This window comes from Gastrolobium bilobum, unplaced genomic scaffold (assembly GCF_033153095.1).
Source record: "Gastrolobium bilobum isolate Gb01-03AN ecotype WA unplaced genomic scaffold, APGP_CSIRO_Gbil_v1 utg20292, whole genome shotgun sequence".
Lineage (NCBI taxonomy): Eukaryota > Viridiplantae > Streptophyta > Magnoliopsida > Fabales > Fabaceae > Gastrolobium > Gastrolobium bilobum.
Genome location: NW_026897798.1, coordinates 289,455 through 314,410, shown reverse-complemented (window position 1 = coordinate 314,410; position 24,956 = coordinate 289,455). Strand labels below are relative to the sequence as shown.

The 24,956-nt window shown below is 35.9% G+C and overlaps 3 protein-coding genes across 3 annotated transcripts; 2 read left to right on the top strand and 1 right to left on the bottom strand.

The window, feature by feature from the left end:
* Positions 1–1,642: 1,642 nt before the first annotated feature.
* Positions 1,643–2,963, top strand: LOC133310410 (zinc finger BED domain-containing protein RICESLEEPER 2-like). Its single transcript, XM_061511341.1, has 4 exons — positions 1,643–2,263; positions 2,333–2,416; positions 2,490–2,811; positions 2,911–2,963. The coding sequence occupies exons 1-4, from the start codon at positions 1,643–1,645 to the stop codon at positions 2,961–2,963; spliced, it is 1,080 nt and encodes a 359-aa protein (XP_061367325.1).
* Positions 2,964–19,501: 16,538 nt separating this feature from the next.
* LOC133310409 (uncharacterized) lies at positions 19,502–20,092 on the bottom strand. Its single transcript, XM_061511340.1, has one exon. It carries the CDS (start codon positions 20,090–20,092, stop codon positions 19,502–19,504), a length of 591 nt encoding a protein of 196 aa, XP_061367324.1.
* Positions 20,093–23,378: 3,286 nt separating this feature from the next.
* Positions 23,379–24,740, top strand: LOC133310418 (transcription factor bHLH30-like). The gene is made up of 2 exons (XM_061511349.1): positions 23,379–23,681; positions 24,267–24,740. Exons 1-2 carry the CDS (start codon positions 23,379–23,381, stop codon positions 24,738–24,740), a joined length of 777 nt encoding a protein of 258 aa, XP_061367333.1.
* The last annotated feature ends 216 nt before the right edge of the window (positions 24,741–24,956 follow it).

Here is a 24,956-nt window from a genome sequence, read left to right as displayed (position 1 = left end):
CTTGAAACATCACATTCAATTTTGAAGCATATATTTTGTTGCGTGGATGAAAAGAGAATGAAGGGATTTACTTTTTATTTGTGCAAAACTTGTGGGGTTAGTTACTTTATGTAAAAAAAATGGATCCTTTTTTGTTTATTTTGTTTCCTTGATGTATATTTAGAGAAATTATATTGAAATGTTTTCTAAATTTACGTGTCAAATGTGTATCAACTTCAACAGGTACCTTTTTGTTTGATATAACCATGAAATAATATTTCTCAAAGATGCTTACATATACAAAACTGAAATGTGCTTGTATTCCAAAAAAAAAATCAAGGAAAAAGAAATAAATAGTCAAAAAAAAAACTAGAAGGTTGGCCATTCGATGCTTTGCTAATCTGAATATCACAATGTATAAAAAAAATCTGAATAGGACAATAAAAATATGATGCTAAGTACTCATATTCCTGCTTTACTAAATTATGAGTGGTGGTTGTGTTTTAATTACAGCAAAAGAAAAAATGAATGGGTATCTAAATATATGTCCGATTGATTTGTACATATTAAATTATAAGATGCTATATTTGCTAATATAATTCCATGAAATATGATGTCTGATTAATTTAGTTGAAATATTTTTAGTTTTTAGTTGAAATATAATGAGCGGTGATTTAGTTGAAATATAATGTCCGATTGATTTGTACTCATACTTTTAGTTGAAATATGATTCCATGAATTTAGCAATCTGAATTCTTTATGTATGTTTTGCAATGTGCAGTGGATTTCTTTAGTTTTTAATCTGAATTGAGATGGAATCGAATAACAATCCTACAATTGGTGATGGGGGAAAATTAGACATTGAAATGGAAGAACCTGAATTTGTTGAAGGAAAAAAGAAAAGGGCTAAGACAACAACATCAGATTGTTGGAAATTTTTCACGAAGGTAGGGGTGGGAGATGATGGAATTGAAAGGGCGAAATGCAATGCTTGTGGAAAAGAGTATAAAGTTGATGGAAAAACATATGGGACATCAACATTAAATTGACACATTGAAAAGTGTAAAGAAATCAAATTTTAAGACATAGATCAAATGATTATAGATATGCAAGGGAAACTAAAGTCTCACAAGATAGATCAAATAGTGGCTCGTGAGATGTTGGTGGTTGCAATCATTGAACATGATTTTCCATTTAACTTTGTTGAATACAAGAAGATTAGGGAATGGATAAAATACTTGAATCCTGATGCAATTTCTATTTCAAGAAATACAGCTAAGAATGATGTGTTGAATATCTACAAGAAAGAGAAGGAAAAGCTCAAAAAAAAACATTAGCTGACATTCCTACTAGGATTTGTTTAACTTCTGATTTGTGGACATCTGTTCAAACGGAGGGTTACATATGTTTGACAGCACATTATATTGATACAAAATGGAGGTTAAATAGAAAAAATCTCAACTTCTCTCATATGCCTCCTCCTCACACTAGATTCGAATTGTAAAAAAAAATACTTGATTTTTTGAAGGAATGAGGAATAGAGAAGAAGGTTTTTAGTATTACTTTGGATAATGTCACTGCCAATGACAACATGGTAGCTCACATTTTAAAAGGTCAATTTATCTTGCAAAATTTGTTGTTATGTAATGGAGAATTTTTTCATATGCGTTGTTCTGCACACATTTTGAATCTAATTGTCCAAGAAGGGTTGAAAGTATGTGGTGATGCCTTGATGAAGATTAGAGAAAGTGTCAAATATGTTAGGGGTTCAGAAAGTAGAGAATTAAAATTTAAGGAATGCATTGACCAAATTGGAGATGTTGACACATTAATTGGCTTGTGTTTAGATGTTCCTACAAGATGGAACTCATATTTGATGCTTCAAAGTGCTCTTGGTTACCAACAGGTGTTTGCAAGTCTTCAATTGAATGATAAGAATTATAAATATTGTCCATCTGCAGAAGAATGGAAAAGAGGAGAAAAATTTTGCATTTTCTTGAAGCCATTTTATGATATCACCAACTTGATTTCTGGCACATCCTATCCTACTTCCAACTTGTATTTTGAGCAAGTTTGGAAAATTCAATGCATTCTAATTCATCATTTGAATGATGATGATGATGTTTTAAGGACTATGGCTAAAAATATGTTGCTGAAGTTTGACAAATATTGGGATGAATATAGCATGCAACTTGCTTTTGGTTTCATTCTTGACCCTCGAGTGAAGTTAGAATCATTAAGATATTGTTCCTCAACAATTGAAGCATCTACAGCTGATCAAAAGGTAGAAAATGTAAAGAGAAAGTTGTTCATGCTATATGAGCAATATGCAAGCAACAATTTCTCCACTTAGAATGATCAAAGTGATATTACATCTCAATCTTCAAGTGTGTCAAAGTCAAGGGACAACAAAGGATGGGAACTGCCAATGTTTAATGTAAGTTGATGTAATTTAGTTACTTTATGTTCTATATTTTTGTAACCTTAATCCTATTTTTTTCATGTGATAGAATTTGAAATTGATCAATCATCACCTTGCAAATAAAGCTGGAAGGTCTCATCTTGACATTTATTTAAAAGAGCCAGCATTGTGTTTTGAGTATCATGAAAATTTGGATGTATTACAATGGTGGAAGGAAAATTGTAAACGTTTTCCAGATTTATCATTAATGGCTCGTGACTTGTTAAGCATTCCTATAACCACTGTGGCATATGAATCTGCATTTAGTATTGGGGCACGTGTCCTTAACAAATATAGAAGTAGTTTATTGCCCAAATGTGTTGAAGCTTTGATTTGCACCCGCAATTGGTTGAATGATTTTGTTCCTAATGGTAATTTATTTAATTTTAATGTAACTACTAGAAGATTTTTAATCATGATTGTTCGTTAATATGATTATTTTATTTTTGAATTGTGATTTGTAAATGAAGATGTTGATGATGAAGATGATAATGCAAGTGTGGCATCTAATGCTGATGATTAAATCTTGATGTGGAAGATGATCTTCATTGTTCATTTATGCTGCAGTAGTCAGTCTAATTTCTAGTAGTTCATAGTTATATTTTGGTTCATGTTAAAAAGCATGCAGGTGTTTGTTTGCAAGGGCAATGCATAATGTTATTCATAAGGCTTTTTGTAAGAAATGATGTGGTGTGGATGACCCCACTGATTGCCTTGTGATTTCAACTTTTTTGAGGCATGGAATTTGTGGATATTTCTAAACTAGGGAAAAGTAATGAAGAAATTATACTTTTATTTTTGGTCTCCAAACTTTGATTTTGTTCTCTTTGCTATATCAAGTATGTGTGTATTTCGTACACGAATGAGTTTCATGGTTCTTGCATGGCAAATCGATGAGATTGATATAGATTCTGTAAGAACCCGCACCGTTAATTAAGGAATTTAATTAATAAATTATGAGAAAATAGGAAATGATTCCATAATTGACCCTAATAATTATTATGAGGCTTTAATAATTATAGTAAGTGGGTAATATTGCTGAAAGTCGCTTTTCGGAAGAAAAGTGCAGATACTGGTTCTGCTAGTCGGGATAAATGAGTACCGAAAAAGTATCCCGGAAAATTAAAGTAAGTGCATGTTAATTACTAGAATAATATGTAGGACTTGTAAAATGAGTTTCAAGTCCAGATAATGAGAACTGGTGCTAGAAACCGGTACTGGCTTGGAAAAGCGCGTACTGAAAAGGTGCTCAGAAAATTATAAGAAAAATATGATAAATCTTAGAAAATTATGTAGTTTCACAATCCAAAGTTTGGCATTAAAATACTAAGCATAGCAATTAAAGTTAATACTGTGTGTTAATCTTTAAGTGGGCTATATATACCCTTATTAAGGGCACAAAACCCTAGAAAACAGTTTCTCTACGTGGGTGAGGGGCTGGTCAGCTGTTGGTTCCACTGTTACATTGCTTCACCACCATTTTGTGAGCTTTGTGACCTCTCTTCCTCCTTTTCTCTTCACTTTGTACCTTGGGTGAGTGGGAGAGATCATTGTGAGTGTGAAAGGAGCTCTTTTCCTGAGTGTGGTGGCTGTGTGGAGGCTGTTTGGAGTCTGGACTGCCTTATGGGAGTGTGTGAGCTTCTTCCTTGAGTTGTTGGAGCTCCAAGGAGCAACCTTTGAGAAGAAAAGACCCTCCTTGGTGTGTATTTTCGTGTTCTGTGAGAGACAAAACCTTGGAGCTGTTGTGTGAGCTCCAAGAGCACCCTTTTCTGAGTTTGAGGTTTGGTAAGCTTCATCACCTTTGAGCTTGAGTCTTTAAGCTTAAAAATGGAACCTTGATGCATGTAAAGGTTAAAAGATGATAACTTAACGTTGGATAATGTCAAACACACCTAGAAATGTATGTTTAGGTGTTTAAAATTGGTAAAAACCCAACCTTGGATGGATATCTTCACGAAAATGCATAACTGCATTCTGTCGTGAAATATCCAGATATATGCCCGATGAATATCCGGATATTGAGTTTTGGATATCCGGATATTTGATATCCGGATATGGGATTCTGGATATCCGGATATTGGATATCCGGATATGCACAGTGAGATATCCGGATATTGAATATCCGGATATGGTCCCGAGGAATATCCGGATATTTTGGGATTTTGAAGAACAATAGTTGTGCTGTGAGGACAGTAGGCTATTGGGGGTTTGTGGACCCTAGATTGATGAAGTTGAACTTCTGTTTTAATTAAACTAAGTCAGAATCAAGTGATTAAGGGCTTATGGCTTGGTGAGAAGCCTTAAGACATAAAGCGTAATGAAAAGGCGTTGTCTTTAATTTGTATGCATGTGGTACATGTTATTGATTTATATTTGGTCCATATCAGATTGTGATCTGTTGTGATTGGACTTTGAGCTTGTGGCATTGGATAGCTAGCTTAGAGGTAAGCTTTCGTGTCCTCGGTTTAGCCATGTTGTGGTTCCACCATGTCCAATGGGGGTATGGTTTATGCATGCTGTGTACATGCTTTTGGATATTTGATATGTTGATTGAACTTTACATGTAATGGCTTTTAATATGCATGTGTTGTTTCATCTTGATGGGAAGCGAGTATGTAGCGCCATACAAGACGGTGTACCGGGGTGAATGCAAGTGGTACTTGCACGGTGTGTAGGTGATAGACGTATACATGCACTGTCTCTGGCCAGTAGATTAGAATTGACACACATGGCATGATTATCTGCTGCATTGCATTGTTTTAGAAAAGATAAATGATAAACTGCTTTTGAACTTATATTGCACATGTAAGTGAGCTTGGGGTGGAAGATCCTTGAGGACTCACTGACTTACTGAGATTTCTAGATTAGAGATCTTACTCCACGTTTGGGGAATGCTTATTTCAGGATCAGGTAGTATGAGTACTGATGCCTCAGGCGGCAGGAGGTCGGAGCTTAGCTGATTATGTTTTACTGCTTTATGTTAGCATGACTGGATTTGGATGCTGTTTATGTTTTCCGCTATTTATGATATGTTGTTGTTGAGACTGATGTTGGGCATGTTGCCTTATTTGAGTGAGCATGGGGATTATCCATGACACTTTCTGTTAGTACTTTTAGATTGGAGTTGTATAAACTGTTAGATGGTCCGGTCTACATTGTTGTAGTTCCGTGACTAGAGCCACACTTATATTATCTATGTTATGAGGTATTTCAGTTAGCTGTTTTATTGTAATTACATACATGCGATGTTTTATTAATTGATTATTAAGCAAGTTGGTAATGTTAATGACATCATAATTGAAAAGAAAAAGTAATTTCGCATTTTTAATTAAGCGCAGCTTAATACGATATTATGATAACATTACCGGATATATACGGAGTGTTACATGATTGCAAATTCAAACTGTTAATCAATTAACAATATGTTAAACTGTGAAGTAAAAAGATCCGTCTATTTGTTATGTTAACATTTAATTTAGACTAGATATATTTTTTGGTTTAAACCACTTCAATATTAATATTACAGCCTTTTGTTACTCGTCATGTATAGATATCAAAACTATGCCTTGATTTGCATTTTATTTGATTCTTTAGCATTGCATTTTATTTTTTATTTTAAATTTAGGCGGGCCAACCCGCCAACCCACCATAAAACGGGGCAGGTTGGTCTGCTCAGCCCACTTTTGAAATATGGGTCAACCTGCCCTGCCCCGTTTTAAGTGGGTTAATGGCAGGTCGGGGCGTGTTGACCCATTTTGCCCGCCCTAAGTGAGAGTTATATTCAGTTTGATTTGTTGGTCAAGCAAACTGATGATATTTTTGTGACTTTTGTTTGAATTTTAATAATTGATGATCATCATTATTGTTATTTCTCCCGTCGACTAATAAATATATGTATAAATAGTATCTTTAAGCATTTTGTGAGCTTAAAGATGATTGGATGTCACAAATTTTGAGCTCTCATGTTGTATTGTGGCATGTTGGTTTATTTAAACTAAGCAATTTCATGTCATTTGGAAATTGCGTTAATTCAATTTCATGTTGTAAAGAAATTGAATTGAAAAAGGTAATTTCATATTGTTTAGAAATTGCAGTAATGTGATTTCATGTTGTTGAGAAATTACATTGAGGACTGATAAGAATTAGTGTGTTACATTGTTGATCACATTATTGCACTAATTCTTACTACGCCTTGAGTCATGAATATGTAATACTTATTGTGTGTGAGTATGGATGGTCATATGCTATGATATTTTCGGTATATTGATCGTCATGTTCCTATGATGGGGTTATGTTGGATTGAATTGTGATGAAATGCTGGTATTGGAATTGGAATATTGTTTTTCAAAATCATGGCCACGTAAAATGATTTTTTAGTTATTAACTCGATAGAGTCATTTTCAAAATGAAATGATTTTCAAAATAATATTAAATTAATTAATATAGCCGAAGTGGGAGAATGTTAGAAATTTTTCTTTATGTGAGCAATATTAATTAATTAGTTTTCTATTTTAAAATTAATCAGGTTAATGAATATTCCAATTGTATTATTTTGATAAGTCCGTTGTGATCATGTTGAGTTGTGGGCTTTTGGCATCTGTTGGTATTGGGCCTAGTTGGGCAGCAGTGTAGGCTCTAGTGTGACCCTGGTTTTCCGTGATTGATGAACCCAGTGAACAAAAACTCTTTTAGGGTATTTGGCTAGGTCTCCTCTCTCGCTTATTTATATTGGGATTAAGTTCCATGAGCCATCATGCTCCCATCGCAAAAGGGCTGCCATTTTGGAATAGGTATAAGATGGCTCAACCATGTATACAAATTTCTCTCAGAATAAAAATTGATATGTGGTGTTTTATCTATTATACATATATTGATCTTTATGTTGAATTATTATATGAAAATTTCTTAGGCATTGGAAGGAAGTAATGGAACAAAACCGAAGAACTAGCTGCTCAAAACGTTTAGCTATACACAAGCTGCATGCATGCTGGGGAGAGGTTGAGGCCAATGTCGCTAAAGTACTTGTTGGCAGAGATGTTGAGATATATAATCAGAGAAGAACATTAAACAGAGGAAAATATAGTCTTAGAAGTATTGTTCAAATATAGGTCCTTCGAACTCGTGCGACATGTATTTTCTTTTAAGGGGTGTTTAGTAAAAGAGAAAAAAAAAATTATTCGAAAATTACAATTCACAGAGATATAGTAAAAAAGTGAATTTTCTGGGACTATACCAAAAAGTTATTTGATAGGTCAACATTTATGAGAATATGGGGTTAATTTTTTGATGTTATGTTTAGTTAATTGTAAAATATTGTTAGAGATGTAGATTGAGATTAATTATGTTCTAAAAATATTATCAAATATTCTCAATACATGATATTTTCAAAATACCACACATTTGATGGTATTTTAAAATAGAATTTTTTTTCATAAACATGAATTGGGGAATCCAACTTTTTCAAAAAAAAATTTACAATCGTCGTATCAAATATGGGTAAACCTAATTCCCAATCTCAATTTTTCATAATTTTAAAAAATTTCTTTCCCCCAAACATCTTCGGAACACATGCTATGACTTGTCGCAACCTAGAGTGAAGAGGATCTAGGAGAGAAAGTTTGGCCCAAAATCTTATTGTAAGAAAAGTTTGAACCCAAAATATTCTTGTCAGAGAAACTTTGGATCCAAAAAATTTATTTTAAGTCAATTTAATTTTATGATAGTATATCTAAGAGTATATTTGGCATATTTTTTTTTAAGTTAAAGATTACTTTTAAGTTAACATTAAAATAAATTAAAAAAATTTAAAAATTATTTGGTAATTATATAAAGTTATTGTGATGATTTTGAAAATGGTAAAATAAAATAATTTGTTATTCGGATGTGTTATTTTGAAAGAGGTATGCATATTTCAAAGAAGTCTTCTCAAAGAAGATTCACATATTATAGCGATATGTTATATATTTTTTACATAATACGATAATTCACTATCTTAAATAAATTCAGATATTAATATGTCTTCGTTGCATGGTTTTCCTTCAATTGGTACAAGAGGTGAAATTTTATGCCAATCTAGTCTATATTTTATGTAACTTTATGTTGATTTACACACATGGCACCTAAATTTTTATAGCGTCAAAGAATATGTTATTTATATAATTTTTGTTGATGAGTATGTGTTTTAATTATGGGTAGTGCCTTAATCCAGGGTAGGTATTTGGTAGTATAAATTTTTGGATTTGTAATAAGGAGTCTAATGATAATGATAAGAAAGAAAGAAAAAACTATCTAAAGAAAGACAACTTGGCACGACCATTTAAAGCAAAATATTTTTAGTATTATAGATGTACCAATTACTCAGAACCTCCTTTATCAAATATATATATAAAAAAAATTATATTACCCCTACCTTTATAATTATTTTCTTTCATATCTTACTCTTTTTCATTTTTTTTTTTTTGGAAACATACTCTTTTTCATATCTTACTCTGCTCCCCCCATTTGAAGGCGTTTTCAAGGCGACAACTTCCTAGGCGCAAGAGTCCACATGCTAGAGTTATCCAATAATGTTAGCTATTTTCAGATCTCTTATTATTAATTTTTTATTCTTTAAAAAAAAAAAAACAATTGACACCTCTAATTTGGCCAACGAGTCCGCAAACAAAAATAAAAATAATTCAGGAGGAGGTTTTAAGAAAACAAAATTATCATGCATTTTCGAGCGGTGTAACAGGATTTAGATTTCTTATTAAGTTCTATTGTACTTTCAGCCTTAAAGAACCTGCTTATCAAATATAGCTCCAACTAATAGTCTATGGAACTATTTGATTTGGGGGCACTTCTTTAAGTGCTCCCAGGGCACTGATCATTAGGTAGGGCAAGAGAGAGAAGAAATTGAGAAAAAAAAAATATTATTATGCTTCAAGTGTCATCTATTAGGAGTGTTAACGGGCCGAGTCGAGCCGAGCTTTAATCTTAACGGGCCAAGTCTGTGTTTAAACGTGTCAGACTGAAAATAAAAACCTTAGCTTCCAATTTGCAACAGTATTTAGCCTATTAATCATGCACCGATATGTATTTTTTCTAAGAAAAAAACAATTGTTTCTTTTATAATAAAAAACATATTAATATTAAAAAATCAAAATAACAAATAGGACCTTTACTTTACGTCAGTGTTATTAAAACCGGACCGACTAACCGGCCCATCAACTGGTCCGGTTCTGACATTGGACCGCTTAAGTATGTGACCCGGGTTTGACCCAGTGACCCGGTGATAAACCCCGGTGAAATGATCGGTTCTGACATTGGACCGCTTAAGTATGTGACCCGGGTTTGACCCAGTGACCCGGTGAAATGATATCGGTTTTCTCATTAAATCGGTCAGTGATAAACCCCGGTGAAACGGTATCGGTTTTCTCATTAAATCGGGCTTTTAGAATTTTAGAATTAGCTACAAAATATTTTTTCGCAGCAGGTGAAATTTGAACCTGGCACATTGTAGCGAGGAGCGCCACTTCAAACCACTAGACCACCATCATCAGTTGAATAAAATAATGGGATTTGAACTCCTTGCATTGAGGATATACAACATAGCAAATACCACTAAACTACATCAGGTTATTGTTTAGATGACACCATTCAAAATATTTATTATATAATTAAGTATATATATAAATTTAATTTATATATATATCCGGTTCATGCGGTTCAACCAGTGACCCACCGGTTGAACCATTGACCTAGTGACCCGGTACCTCGGCCGGGTCAATGACCGGTCCGGTTCTAATAACATTGCTTTACGTCTTTGCTTTTTCTTCTAGAATTTTCGTCTACATTCTAGTTGAACATGCTTCTTATATGTTCTGTGAAAAATTCAAACTATTAAAATATACCATATAGTAACGAAAATATCACATTTCTCAATAAACTTCAATGTCTTTGTTTTATTGTAGGATACAGCTGAAGATTGCCCTTTGAAAATGACATTATTTTAAACAATGACTTCGGTGTCTTGTCGTGCTATTATTTTAAATAAACTTGGTTGAGGAGACTGGAGAGAGAGAGAGCGCATAGGCAAGAGAGGAAAATTGAAACTGAGGGACGCTGGCAGTGTAACGTTGAAATGAATGATTAATAATAATAAAAAAAATTAATTTAAAGACGGGCCAGCCTCCCAGGCCTCAAGGCCGGGCTTATCCATGGAGGTCTGAAGCCTTTTAAATAAAAAGACTTTTATATGAGTCCATATTTAAGCTCAACAATTAAAAAAGACGGGCCGAAACAGGCCGGGCCTAAAGCCCCTGTCAGGCCCATGGCCTCATTATCACCCATATCATCCATTAAGAGGGAGGGAGAACCACCAAAGTTCCAGTCCCCTTTAAATTTTTCAAGAAGAGGGATGATGGATGAAAAAATATTTGATTGAAGAGATAATTAAAAGGATCAAGATATAGTAATCTAATATGATTTGACAATTGGTTGTATTCCCTCTTCTAACTTAAAAATATTTAATATTTAGGAATACGGTAATTTTCAAAAATGTTATAAAAAAATTGTTTGATAAGTATTAAATAATACATGGAATATTGGACAAATTTTCTAATTCTTATCAATTTTTTCACCCACTTTTTTTATTTTCCCAACAATCCAAAAATACCACCAAAATAGTGGTATTTTTGGATGGAATTTTCATTCACAATTTACACATAAAACGAATTCCGAAGTAAATCACTTTTTTAGGTAACTTTTTTGAAATGTGATATTAAACATGATCTTCTTAAAAATTCACCCTCACTCTATCGGGGATCTAAAGAAAATACTCCTATCAAACACCCCTTTGATACAAATAATGTTTGTAAAATTTTATGGGGAGGATTATATTGACAAACTTTTTTTTCTTATAAACTTACAAACTACACTAAGTATGACTAGTCAGACACTCTTGATTGAAATCTGACTAGTCATACTTAGTGTAGTTTGTAAGAAAAAAAACTTGTCAATATAATTCCTTCTAAATTTTATACCCAAAAAATTCATATTTGAATCTGCATATAAATAAAGAATACGAAGATGGATGTACAATTGATATGAAATTGATTAAGTAGATTTGAAAAAGGAAACTTAAGGTGGTGTTTGGTTGGGAGCTTTTCAGCGGATATCTATCTTTCTCAAGTATGATTTTTAGAAACACCATGTTTGTTTTAATGTTTTTCACCAAAAACCCATCTATCCAATTTGTCTGGATTTATGAGAAACATAGATATCCGCACTGTTTAGAAACCCAATTTGAAGGTGGGAATTTTCGGAAAACCGATTATCTGGCTTTTAATGCACCGTTGATTTCATAAAGTTACCTAATTTTTCCAGTAAAGTTTTTCCCCACCAAACAACTTTTTTTTACATTTTTCTACCTATCTCACTTTATCTATCTTTCCAATCATTTCTCTATCTATTTCATTTCCCTATTATTCCAAAAAAAATTCCTGAACCAAACGCCCCCTAAGGGTGTGGGATTTTCAATGGAAAAACCTACGCATTCGATGGAGAAAAAAAAAGTGTAAAGATATTATTTCACTCTCAAGAACACAATTATAATTTATTACATAAGGATGAAGGTTTATACATTAAGTGTGATTTTTATGTATCTAAAAGCTATTCACTCAAAATTATTATTATTTTTTAAATTCTTTATAAATTCAAGTCTTATGTAGAAATGGACTAGGATTCTAGGAGCCAATCTTGAAATCCGTGTTTGCCCTAGTGAAAAGTCGAGCACCGCCAGAAAAAAATTAAAAAATGGTAGAAAAAGAAACTTTATTGACCATTAAGAGAGAGAAAAAATTGTGTGATTAGTGGATTTGTTCATTTCAATATTTGGTTTGTTTTTCTATCAATTATTTGCGCAATAGATTATAATTTTTATGTCAAAGCAAAGTGATTAAAAACTGCTAATTAAATTATAAACAAACAAGTGATTACATTGATCTAGCCTAGAGAGTATCATCCAAAATTGGCTTTTGCCTAACTCAAGGCTTAAAATTGCTCATTTAGAAAGCTCAAACCCATTCTCCAACTATGCATCACTCCAAAAGAAAAATCAAGCATAATGTGCTTTGCATTTTTGCAGACGCAAAGAGACAGAAACCCAGATTGTGGCAATAAGAGAACCAATTAAGAGATCACAATATATCCTAGCTAGCTAGTGCTAATGCAGTTCTATATTTGCCTTGACTAATGATTTAATGGCAAATAATGAATTATATACCTCAAGGACTTTGCTCTCATGACCCAATAAGATTCCCTTCAAAATTGCATTTGTCATTATTCAATAACCTATCGGTGGGTGGGTGGGTGAGAGCGAGGGCTGCTTTTGCTGTGTCACTCTACAAAATGTATCCTGGAGTGAATCTTCAACACTCGAGGGCACCTACTTTGATCAACCGGGGAATCTTTATTGGGATTGACTTTTGGCAAAACCTTTCTACATTTGATATCTGAAGTAGATTTGAGTATCGTTTCGACGTGTTGACCATGATTTTGATTTACAAAATGGAGGGTGACGTTATGAAGTATAAACTAAGGGTTTTATTTTTATTATGTTACATAACATAAAATCATTTTTCTACACACATAAATTTTATATGGATCCACTTTAAATTTTTTTTCTTTTTTCTATTCTCTCTCCTTTCTCTTCCTTTTGTGAGAGTAAAAAGTTTGTTTTTATGTTAGGTTACATAACAAAAACATTTTCCATAAATTAAATCTCAACGTGCACCACAAAAAAGGGAATAATACTATCATGATAAAAATAATATTAATATAGATAGAAGTCACGACTCTAGCCAATAAGATGTCCTGTAAAGCTTGTTTGGTGTGACGTATAAAGTCTGATAGTATAAGTTTATACTATACGTTATGACATTTTCAGTTGTTTGGTATGACCATCGTATAGTATAACCTTATACAGCAGGATCCTTTAATACATCAAAATGATGTATAACTTAATCCGGCCTAAAGGGGAGGGATAAGGCCTAATAAGAGGTTGGTGTATTAACATCGTTGACCAATGTAATTCTCAAAAATTAATATATTATTTTAATATTAATATATTAAAATCAAAATTAGTTTTTCAAAATAATAATTTTTAAAATATTGAATATTTTTTTTATAAAAATTAATTTATGTTTTGGACACACTAATCAATAAATATTTATAAAAATTAATATCATATGAGATTTTTTGAAGAATTATATAAATTCTTTATCAAAGGATATTTTTATTAAAGATATTTATTTTTATCCTATATAGTATTATAGGGCGCATTACTAAATACTAGATGATATTATCTTATATAATATATTATTTTATACAATAACGTGCCAAACGCTGAATAGTATTAAAATTCAATCAGGTCTTATACAATCAGGCCTTATACTATCAGGCCTTATCCTATACTATGTGTAACACCACGTGTATGCCCGGTTTGTTAACATGTCATCGTATTAAGCCACGCTTAATTAAAAATGCAGAATATTTTTTTCTATTCAATTATGACGTCATTAATATTAACCAAGTTGATTACTTAGTTCCTTTTCAAAACATCGCATGAATGTAAATTGCAAATAAACAACTAACTGAAATATCTCATTAATTAAATAACTGAAAATAGGTTTCTAGTCACGGAACTACAACACGTAGATCGGACCAGTCCTGATAATTTATACAACTCAAATACAAAATAAGACATAGTCAATCAATGTGACATGTACAACCCCCATGCTCACCAAATAAGGCAACAAGCCCAACAGAGTCTCAACAATAACAACATAATCACAAAGATAGCAGAAAGCATGCCAACATCCAATCATAACAGAATAAGCAGTAATATCTAACTCAGCTCTGGCCTCCTGCCGCTAAAGGTCTCAACCCCTAAGTTACCTGAACCTGAAATAAGCGCCCCAAACGTGGGGTGAGATCTCTAAACAGAAATCTCAGTAAGGCAAGGGGTCCTCAAGGATTTCTCCACCCCAAGCTCACTTACATGTGCAATATAAGTTCTAAAAATAGTTTAATAATATAAGTTCCAAAATCAGTGCAATGCAACAGATAATCATGTCATGTGTGTCAACTATTCTACTGGCCAGAGAAATGCAGGATTTACGTACGTCTAAACCCTACAAATAGTGCAAGACGCCACTTACACCCACCCACAGAATCACCGTCTTGTATGACGCCACATATTCAGGCTTATCATTTAGATGGAATAACACATGCATATTATAAGGCCCTTGCACTTAACAACTCACAAGCATTTAAATCATCAAAACATGAAAACGCATCATGCATATAACCATTCCCCCATGGGGTATGGTGGAACCAACAATAGCTAAACCGAGGACACGAAAGCTTACCTCTTAAGCAATCAATCCAAGCCAAGTCAACACAAGCTCAAGGTCCACAGACAACACAATCACAATCTGTTTGGATCAATAATCATATCAAAATTCATACTCTACAAGCACATGGTATTAGGACAACGCATTTCCCTTACGTTTCGTGGCTTTAGGCTTCTCACAAATCCATAAGCCCTTAATCACTTAGATTCTGACTTAGGTTAATTATTACATAGTCCACATTAACCAATCATGGGTCCACAAACCCAAAATGCCATTATGTAAGAACAGTACAGTTACTGTCTCGGAATTCTCAGAATATCCGGATATATGTCGGGAACATATCCGGATATCCATATGCGGATATGCATATCCGAATATCCATATTCGGATATCACAAGACCCCATATCTGGATATCAATATTCGGATATCCTATCCAGATATTTCGCGACAGAATGCAGTTTCTGTATTTCGCGAGATATCACTCCCAAGGTTCAATTTTTAACACTTTAGAACGTTAAAACATGTATCTTTAAACCCTTTAAGGTCAGTTAACACGTTGGTTGCTTGATTATCTTATTAAACATGCAAAGACTCAACTTTTAACATGGAAAACTCATGATTCAAGGTGGTGAAGCTTACCTAAGCTTGAAATAGAGCAAGGAGGTGCTCTTGGAGCTCACACTTCAGCTTCTAAGGTACAAACTTCAAGAAGAACGAAAATAGGTATCAAGGTTGGCCTTTTCTTCACAAAGGTCATCACTTGAAGCTCCCACATCCAAGGAAATGGCTCCCACCACATCTACCAACAAGTCAGCCCCCAACACCCTCTAACACAGACCCACCAACTCAGAAAAGACACACCTTTAAACCACTCAAAGCTAACACACCCCAAGGTATGGCGTTTTGTGAAGAAATAATGATCAAAGGTGATCTCTTTGGAGTTTCTATGAAGAAGGAGGTCATGAAATGGTGAAGAAGAGACTCAGCAGCCAAGAGTCCAGAAATCTCACGTAGAAGGAGCTCACAAATGACCTAGGATCATGTGCCACTTAGCATTTATAGTTATTTAAGTTTTAAGCACACTGTATTAGCGCTAATAGCTACGCTTAGTATTTTAATTCCAAACTCAGGATTATGAACCTACTCATTTTTCTAAGATTTTTCATATTTTTATTTTATTTTTCGCAGCACCTTTCTGGTACGCGCTTTTACATAGCCAGTATCAGTTCTGACACCAGTTCTCATTATTTCGTCTTGAAACTTGTTTTACCAGTCTTAAATATTATTCTAGGAATATTCCCACACTTATTATAATTTTCTGGGAAACTTCATCGGTACGCATTTATACCGAGGAGCAGAACCGGTATCTGCACTTTTCGTCAGAAAAGCGACTTTCAACATTATTAATCACTTACCATAATTATTTAAGCCTTAACATAATTATTAGGGTCAATTATGAAATTATCTCATAATTAATTAATTAAATTCCTTAATTAACGGTGCGGGTTCTTACATTCACCCCACCTTTTTAGGATTTTGTCCTCAAAATCAGAAACATACCTGTCTCGGAAGTCGGGGTATCGCCGGAGAAGCTCGTCCTCTCGCTCCCAAGTACACTCCTCAGGAGTCCTTCCTGTCCACTGCACTTTGACTATCGGAATGATCTTGCTCCTCAGCTTCTTCTCGCCGCGATCGAGAATCTTGAGTGGTCCGACAGGAATTTTCAAGTTCTCCCGAACTTCCACGTCATCCGATTGCACCACGTGCGAAGGATCTGCTATGTAGTATCTTGGACAAAGTCCAAGCCAAACAACTCCTTATCTCCAACTTCAGACCAGCAGGTAGGAGTCTGACACCCCCTACCATACAATGCCTCGTAGGGTGCCATGCCTAGGCTAGCATGGAAATTGTCGTTGTACGTAAACTCAACCAATGGCAGGTACCTATCCCATGTTGAACATTGCTCCAAAGTGCAAGCCCTCAACATATCCTCCAAGGTTTGGATGGTCCGCTTAGTCTGTCCGTCAGTCTGAGGGTGATAGGATGTACTCAATCTCAACTGATTACCAAAAGCTTCCTGCAGCGCCTCCCAGAACCGAGATGTGAACTTCAGGCCCCTATCACTGATGATACTCTCGGGCACCCCGTGAAGCCGCATAATCTCGCGAACATACGGTTTGGCCAACCGCTCTGAAGTGAAGCTTACCTTCACCGGAAGAAAGTGGCCAGACTAGACAATCTATCCACAATGACCCATAAAGAGTCACAACCAGCCTGAGTCTTAGGCAAATCCATCACGAAGTCCATGGAAATGCTCTCCCATTTCCACTGCGGAATCTCACGAGGTTGAAGCTTACCAGACGGCTTCTGGTGTTCTATCTTCACCTTCTGGCAAATCAAACACTTGGACACAAAGACAACAATGTCCTTCTTCATGCCTGGCCACCAGAGATTTCTCTTCAAGTCTTGATACATCTTTGTCGCACCAGGATGGACAGTAAACTGGCCTTTATGAGCCTCTGCCATCACCTCTTCGGTCAAAGGACCTTGAGGAATCACAATCCGTTTCTGGAACAACAAAAGTCCATCCTCATTCCAAGACACACCGTCTTGGTTCTTCACGTAGTCCAGGCACTCTCTCTGCACTTGCGCATCTTGGATATTCTCCATTAGCTCATTCTTGACTCTCATGGTCTCCATCTCGAGAAGTGACCCCCAAACAAGGAAGTCACCATCAGATCTCAAAACTTCTCCATAACATCAAAGTCACCTATCATCAAACTGGATAGACTCACGAATTTCCAACTCAGAGCATCAGCTACCACATTGGCCTTTCCAGGATGATACCTCAACTCAAAGTCGTAGTCCTTCATAAACTCCATCCATCTCCTTTGTCTCATGTTCAGCTCATTCTGATCAAACAAGTACTTCAAACTCTTATGGTCACTGAACACAGCAAACTGCATACCAAACAGATAATGCCTCCAAATCTAAAAAGCAAAAACAATCGCAGCTAACTCCAAATCATGAGTCGGGTAGTTCTCCTCATGAGACTTCAACTGCATCAAGTAAAAGCAATCACTTTGCCCAGCTGCATCAACATACAACCCAGCCCCTTTCCGGAGGCGACACAAGATAACTCAATCTCCTCACAACAACTTGGGTGAGTTTAGGTCCTATTCCATGACTCTAATCTAGTCTCGACTTACAATTTCTATAAATCATTACTCTCAAAATAAAATTGCAATCTTTTCACAGTACAAAATCATAATCATGTTCATTTCAATCAATACATGTTGATTAATATACTAATTTACATAGTAGCGTACCTTAGTTCATGTACACCTGCAAAAAATTTCAATTCTAATAACATAGTACATAAAATAGTCTATGCAACAGTATACCTCAATCTCCATGGCATCTGCAAAATTGAGGGTCAACTATAGGTGAAATAATATTGATATATTACCACAATTTATCGTACTGACTTCATGTTTAGCACTATCCATGGTGTTAACATGCCAACTACATGTGAAAATAACAATAATTTACATATTAACCTAGAGTCATGGAGACCACTCGACCCACAAAACTAATTGTACATACACTTGCCTCGCATATGACAGATCACGTGTGGCCTTGCCACCAAGTCTAAGTGTTACACACTTAACTCCTAAGAGAGAATTTCCCATTCTCAACAACCTGACTAGAGAGTGTTCCTCACTCACCAGCAATAAGATATCTCCTCTTACGTTTTTTTAAATAAAGCACCATCACGACATGTAATGGCATAAGGAATCATACCTTTCCTGCCAAACTTGGCATATCACTCTTGATATATTTTACTCACCCCACCACTTCGTGGTTTTAGAGTTTAAACTCATATTTCAAGTCTCATAATGCATTATTATACCATGAGGCAACTAAAATTGATTGATCTATGCATCTCGTGCACCCGGACCACCCGATGAGTCAAACTCAACGGGTGCCCTCATGGAACTCCCAAGAGTCAACACTCTTAGGATCCAATTCTCAAAAAGGGAAACCCATGACATAGGTTATCGGCCAAGGAACTAGTAGCCATACCAGTCACCAGTGTACCTTGTACACAAGGACCACTCAATGAATTACACATCAACTGAGCATCCAATCAAACTCCTCAGAGGCACCCTCTTCGGATACATCCCCTTCAGGGATAGTCCATATTACACTGATGGCCATTAACCCACTCAATCAACCTAGTTCCTCAGGTTATATTATCAAACACTTCAATACAACATTCAATGTTTAAACACAATTCATACATTAATTATGCAATCACAGCAATCCAACACACAATTTCTCAACAGCCTGTCTATACCCAAATGATCCCACGATTGACCATGGGTAGACACTTAAGACTTGCTACGCAGTCTCGGCCATCCAACTAAAATACCATATCCAAATAAGTAGATGAAGTATCGCATTTCTCTTCCGTAGTGGTAATAACCCTCAGAAACAGAGGAAGCTCAATTATGGGCCAGTTCAGCCCCACAACAGTCGGACTCGCAAAATAAGTGCGCCATCCATAAGTCAATCAATACATCACCACAATATTCCAACGTGAATTATACCTCTCGCGAGGTGCGGAGCTCGGTCCGTCTGCTGACTATTCGACGTATAAACTCAGTTAGTCTCTGGTGGTGCAGGAAACATCTGAAGAGAGGCCGTCTGAACTGTTGCAGCCCTAGCAACCAAAGTATAACAATCTTTGGCTATATGGCCACTCTTCCCACATTTGTAACATAGCAACTCTCCAGTAGTACATCGTCCCAAATGTTCCTTTCCGCAACCTATACACTTCGGGAAAATCAAAGGTCTAGCAAAGTTGTCTGCCAGAGTAGTAGACCTCTTAAATTTGTTGCACAGTTGTTTGACCTGTAGCTGCTCCCCTTTACCTTTGCCTCCAAACTTCCTGTCCCTCCAGGAAGTGGAACCACTGTTTCCCTTGGCCTCAGATTCTTTGACTTTCTTTGCCTCGTGGTCCACACGAATCTTCTCGAAGTTCTTAGATGTCGATTCAGCTATCCTTTCTATGCGACATACTGAGACATTTTGTATACCTGCAGCTCGCTCCGTGTTGGAAACGCGCCTCTTGATAAGGTGACCTGGCTTGCCACATGTGAAACAAACTTTTTGTCCTTGCCAGCAAGTACCCTCATGAGTCTTTCCACACGGGATGCACTTAAGCAGCGAGGATTCATTTCCAACAAGCATCCCTCTAACTCCACTCCCACACTAATGTGAGGATGGAGGTGGTGGCAGCGGAGGATGTTGGCCGTGATGACAACCAATTCTCATCTCCTCTAGTACGACCCGTACCATGGTCATATACGCAAGTCGATTCGCCTCCAATACATCTTCTGTGGCTTTCCGGTTCGCCTCTCAAACGGCGTCCATCATCGCCAGGTTGGCCGATCTAGCGGCCTCCTGATCGGCTAGTCTAGCCGCCTACATCTCAGCTAATGTAGTCAGGACTGGGTCGGGTTGACCCTCAGTCGTCTCACGGTTTCTCCTTGGCATTACCATGACTCTGCACCAGTTACACAAAGAGTGAGTTGATCAGGCCCACACAATGTGGTCACACATGCATCATCATAGCAAAACTCGAAAGAGAAAACACACAAGACAAGACACACAACAACACATCCTAAGTTATTGCAATACATACAGGCTTTTCTCTAGAAAGTGCTCTGATACCATAAAATGTAACACCCCGTGTATACCCGGTTTGTTAACATGTCATCGTATTAAGCCACGCTAAATTAAAAATGCAAAATATCTTTTTTTGTTCAATTATGACGTCATTAATATTAACCAAGTTGATTACTTAGTTCCTTTTCAAAACATTGCCTGTATGTAAATTGCAATTAAACAACTAACTGAAATACCTCATTAATTAAATAACTGAAAATGGTTCTCTAGTCACAGAACTACAACACGTAGACCTGACCGATCCTGATAGTTTATACAACTCAAATACAAAATAAGACATAGTCAATCAATGTGGCATGGACAACTCTCATGCTCACCAAATAAGACAACAAGCCCAACAGAGTCTCAACAATAACAACATAATCATAAAGATAGCAGAAAATATGCCAACATCCAATCATAACAGAATAAGCAGCAATATCTAACTCAGCTCCGACCTCCTGTCGCTAGAGGTCTAAACCCTTAGGTTACCTGAACCTGAAATAAGCGCCCCAAACGTGTAGTGAGATCTCTAAACAGAAATCTCAGTAAGGCAAGGGGTCTTCAAGGATTTCTCCACCCCAAGCTCACTTACATGTGCAATATAAGTTCTAAAAGCAGTTTAACAATATAAGTTCCAAAATCAGTGCAATGTAACAGATAATCATGTCATGTGTGTCAACTATTCTACTGGCCAGAGAAATGCAGGATTTACGTACGTTTAAACCCTACAAATAGTGCAAGACGCCACTTACACCCACCCACAGAATCACTGTCTTGTATGACGCCACATACTTAGGCTTACCGTTTAGATGGAACAACACATGCATATTATAAGGCCCTTGCACTTAACAGCTCACAAGCATTTAAATCATCAAAACATGAAAACACATCATGCATATAACCATTCCCCCATGGGGTATGGTGGAACCAACAATATTATGGGCCCTTATTGAAAACCCATATACTAGAAGGCCTAAGAAAGACAATAGAAAGAGGAACCCATAAAAATAAAGGAAAGAATCCTTAAATTATACTAATACTCGTGTGACAACAACGGACCTAAAGTTGGCCCCCCAGAAAAGCCACTAAAGGTGCAAAATTCCACTACCCGCGGGTAAACTCTATAAATAAGAGGTAAAACCTATAGTATGAGACTAACTCCATCTCTTATTATTTGTTGCGTCACTGCACACACATCACCCCTTTGACTACTTTATTACTCTGTGCGCAATGATTTGTCACCTCAAAAGTATCTCCTTTATAGATACTCGAAAGGGCTCTAGATCCAAGGTTAATCCATTTCTCTCTTAGTTGACACTTCTATCTCAGATAGAACAATATATAGGATTAACATGTATATATATCAAGTGTTACTTCAACAATTTTTTAGTTGATAATTTTATTTTACAAAATCATAGAAAATTGATCTTAAAAATCATGAGTTTTGATCCGGATAAAATATAGGCCCATAAGAAGCCCAGTGACATACGGAGAAGTCCAAACCCCTTAAGGATCCAGAGCAAGCGCGATGGACAAACACAGCACATAAGACGCGACGCACGCGACGCACCCATCACGCTGGACAAGACGCGATGCCCATATCACGGACAAAACCCCCTTAAGAAAGCTAACTTAAGGCCCAAGGCAATCCCACCGCACCTTTATTCCAATAAAAGGCAGACAGCTCCAGCTTGCCGCGACTCTATGATGGGAGATAAGGCTACTCAGATCCTAGCACAGACATGCAGCCTAAAACCTGGCTACTAAGAAGCCAAACCGCCTTGCTAAGGCGGCATCATAACCACTATATAAACAAATGGTACAACACCAATGTACGATCATCCTTTATAATAATAACATAAAAACTCCTGCCTCTGATACTGACTTAAGCATCGGAGTGTCTTCGCAAGTTCCCCCCATTTGGATCCAACGCGCTACAACAAAAGACAAATACAATCTAACTTCAACTCCAGGCCCGAGACCAAGAACAACAATTCACTCTTCAACCGTGTGTGATTATGCTCGATATATATTGCCGAACCCATATCGTATTTGGTGTGATCAAGTTTAGATTCCAATAAGAATGATAAAGCGAGATCAAATCGAAATCTTAGATATCATGTAAAATTGCTGAGCTCATAATATCTTAATAATAGGATGCAGCACTTAATTAATCGTCCTATTTCTTTTTATATATTGCCCGTATTCAATACAATATGATCTAATCCAACGAGGATTGGTTCCAATAAACTAATCTTCAAAATCATCACGTCATATGAAATTTTCGTATCTATATATCTCTTCATATACATTAAATAGAGTAAGTCAACTTGAATTTGTTAATAAAAAAAAATATAAACACAAAAATTTCACATCCCTACGCTTACAATTTTAACATAGAATCCTCTGCCAACAAATACTGAGTTTCCAATACAAGAGTGTAGAGGCACATCCTAGTTGTTGGTACCAGATTTTCTCCTATATAGAAGGGGTGCATTCTCCTACCTTTGGTATTTCCATAATCCTAGTGCTCTCTGGTTCTTTTCCCTCACTTCCTTAGCCATCTTCATTCACTGTCACCACTCCATCTTTCATTCCAAATACACATTCCAAACTCAATATGAAAATGAACAGAACAGCTCCCATTTCATTATTCCAAGGTTGTCTTCTGTGTCTTGTCTCCAAATATGTTCTTCCTCCTATCTCTTCCTACTTCACTACCTATTTGTGAAATTGCTTGAACTGCACAGTGCACTCCCTCTTGAACCAGTGGCTTTTATTTTTATTTTTTATTACTTTTTTGGCCATGGAAATGGAAGCTTTTGATTGGGGTTCTGGCATTTATGGAGATACCCCTGAGAGAATACCAGATGGTTTTCAAGTAAACAATACTGTAATTGGAAATGGGTATGGTTCATCTTTATCTATGGTTTTGGATAGGGACAGAGGGGAGCTTGTGAAGGCACCTTCCAAATTGGAACCAAAGAGTGTGTCCACCGAGAGAAGCATTGAAGCTTTGAAGAGCCATAAAGAGGCAGAGAGGAGGAGGAGGGCAAGGATTAATTCACATCTTGATACACTTCGCAGTGTAATTCCAGGTGCTAAGAAGGTTAGTTCAACACGATGCTTTCTCTATCTATTATCATTTTTTATTTGCAAATAATCAATGTATTTGAATAATTTGAGCGAGTTGTGATCATTGTTGAACTAAGCTTGTCATTTGGTTGAATTGGCCATAAAAATAATGGTAAATCAAAGGTTGTGTAATGATCTATATTTTACTTTCCCCGCTTATATATCTATTGAATTGTAAGCATAGCTTGACAATTCACCATTTAATTGTTTTGGTACATAAACATGTATGATGTATGTGCATGCATCTTCACTAAAACAGTAACGGGAAGTGATATTTCTTGAACAATTAAATTCATTTGTGTTCTCTTTTGCTTGCATTTACCATCTCAAAATGAACTAAAGAAGTGTTTGGAGCTTGAAAATTTGGTGTGTAAACTATGCTAGTTGGTGGTAAATGATCTTATCTAGGGGATACATTAGTAAAGCCATATTAACTACCCAACCTAGTTATGCTTGTAGTTTGAATTATGAAGCTCTGTGTCGGTAGAAATAAACATGTTAAAATTCATTCTTAGCTTGCAAAATCTGAATTTTCGTTTTTATACTTTCGAATACATAGATGGACAAAGCGTCATTACTTGGTGAGGTTATTAGACATTTGAAAGAGCTGAAAATGAATGCAGCACAATCTTGTGAAGGTTTGGTGATACCAAAGGACAATGATGAAATAAGTGTTGAAGAACACGAGGGTGGATTGAATGGTTTTCCTTATTCAATTAGAGCATCTCTATGTTGTGAATATAAACCCGGGTTATTGTCAAATATAAGACAAGAACTAGATGCTCTTCATCTAATGATAATGAGGGCAGATATTGCAACCCTTGGAGGCAGAATGAAGAATGTATTTGTGATAATTAGCTGCAAAGAACAGAACTTTGAAGATGCTGTATCCCGTCAGTTTCTTGCTGGCTCTGTTCATCAAGCTCTTAGGTCTGTACTCAGTAGATTTTCTGTTTCACAGGACATCTTAGGAACCAGAAAAAGAAGGAGGATTTCTATATTCAGTTCGTCATCTTTAGAAGATTTGTTGTAAGAATCTTCATATTAATAGCATGTTTGAATGTTATGAGGAAGTGAGTGATCAGTGAATCAATGCTAGTAGTAATTTCATGTACCATGTAAACTCTTGTGTACATACTGAAATGTTGAGCTTCCACTCTTTGTAATTTGAATATGTACTTTTTTTTTCAAGACAAATCATGTGAAAATATAACTTGCGTCATATCTGGGTTGTACAAATATTTAGCTG

What these genes read in the sequence shown, in the direction of transcription:
- LOC133310409 (XM_061511340.1), bottom strand. Translation starts at nt 20,092, where the DNA reads ATGCTTGTTGGAAATGAATCCTCGCTGCTTAAGTGCATCCCGTGTGGA.
- LOC133310418 (XM_061511349.1), top strand. Translation starts at nt 23,379, where the DNA reads ATGGAAATGGAAGCTTTTGATTGGGGTTCTGGCATTTATGGAGATACC. An exon ending in TAATTCCAGGTGCTAAGAAG is followed by an intron (nt 23,682 to 24,266) that starts GTTAGTTCAACA and finishes TCGAATACATAG; the next exon opens with ATGGACAAAGCGTCATTACT.
- LOC133310410 (XM_061511341.1), top strand. Translation starts at nt 1,643, where the DNA reads ATGCGTTGTTCTGCACACATTTTGAATCTAATTGTCCAAGAAGGGTTG. An exon ending in CATCTACAGCTGATCAAAAG is followed by an intron (nt 2,264 to 2,332) that starts GTAGAAAATGTA and finishes TTCTCCACTTAG; the next exon opens with AATGATCAAAGTGATATTAC. An exon ending in GGGAACTGCCAATGTTTAAT is followed by an intron (nt 2,417 to 2,489) that starts GTAAGTTGATGT and finishes TTCATGTGATAG; the next exon opens with AATTTGAAATTGATCAATCA.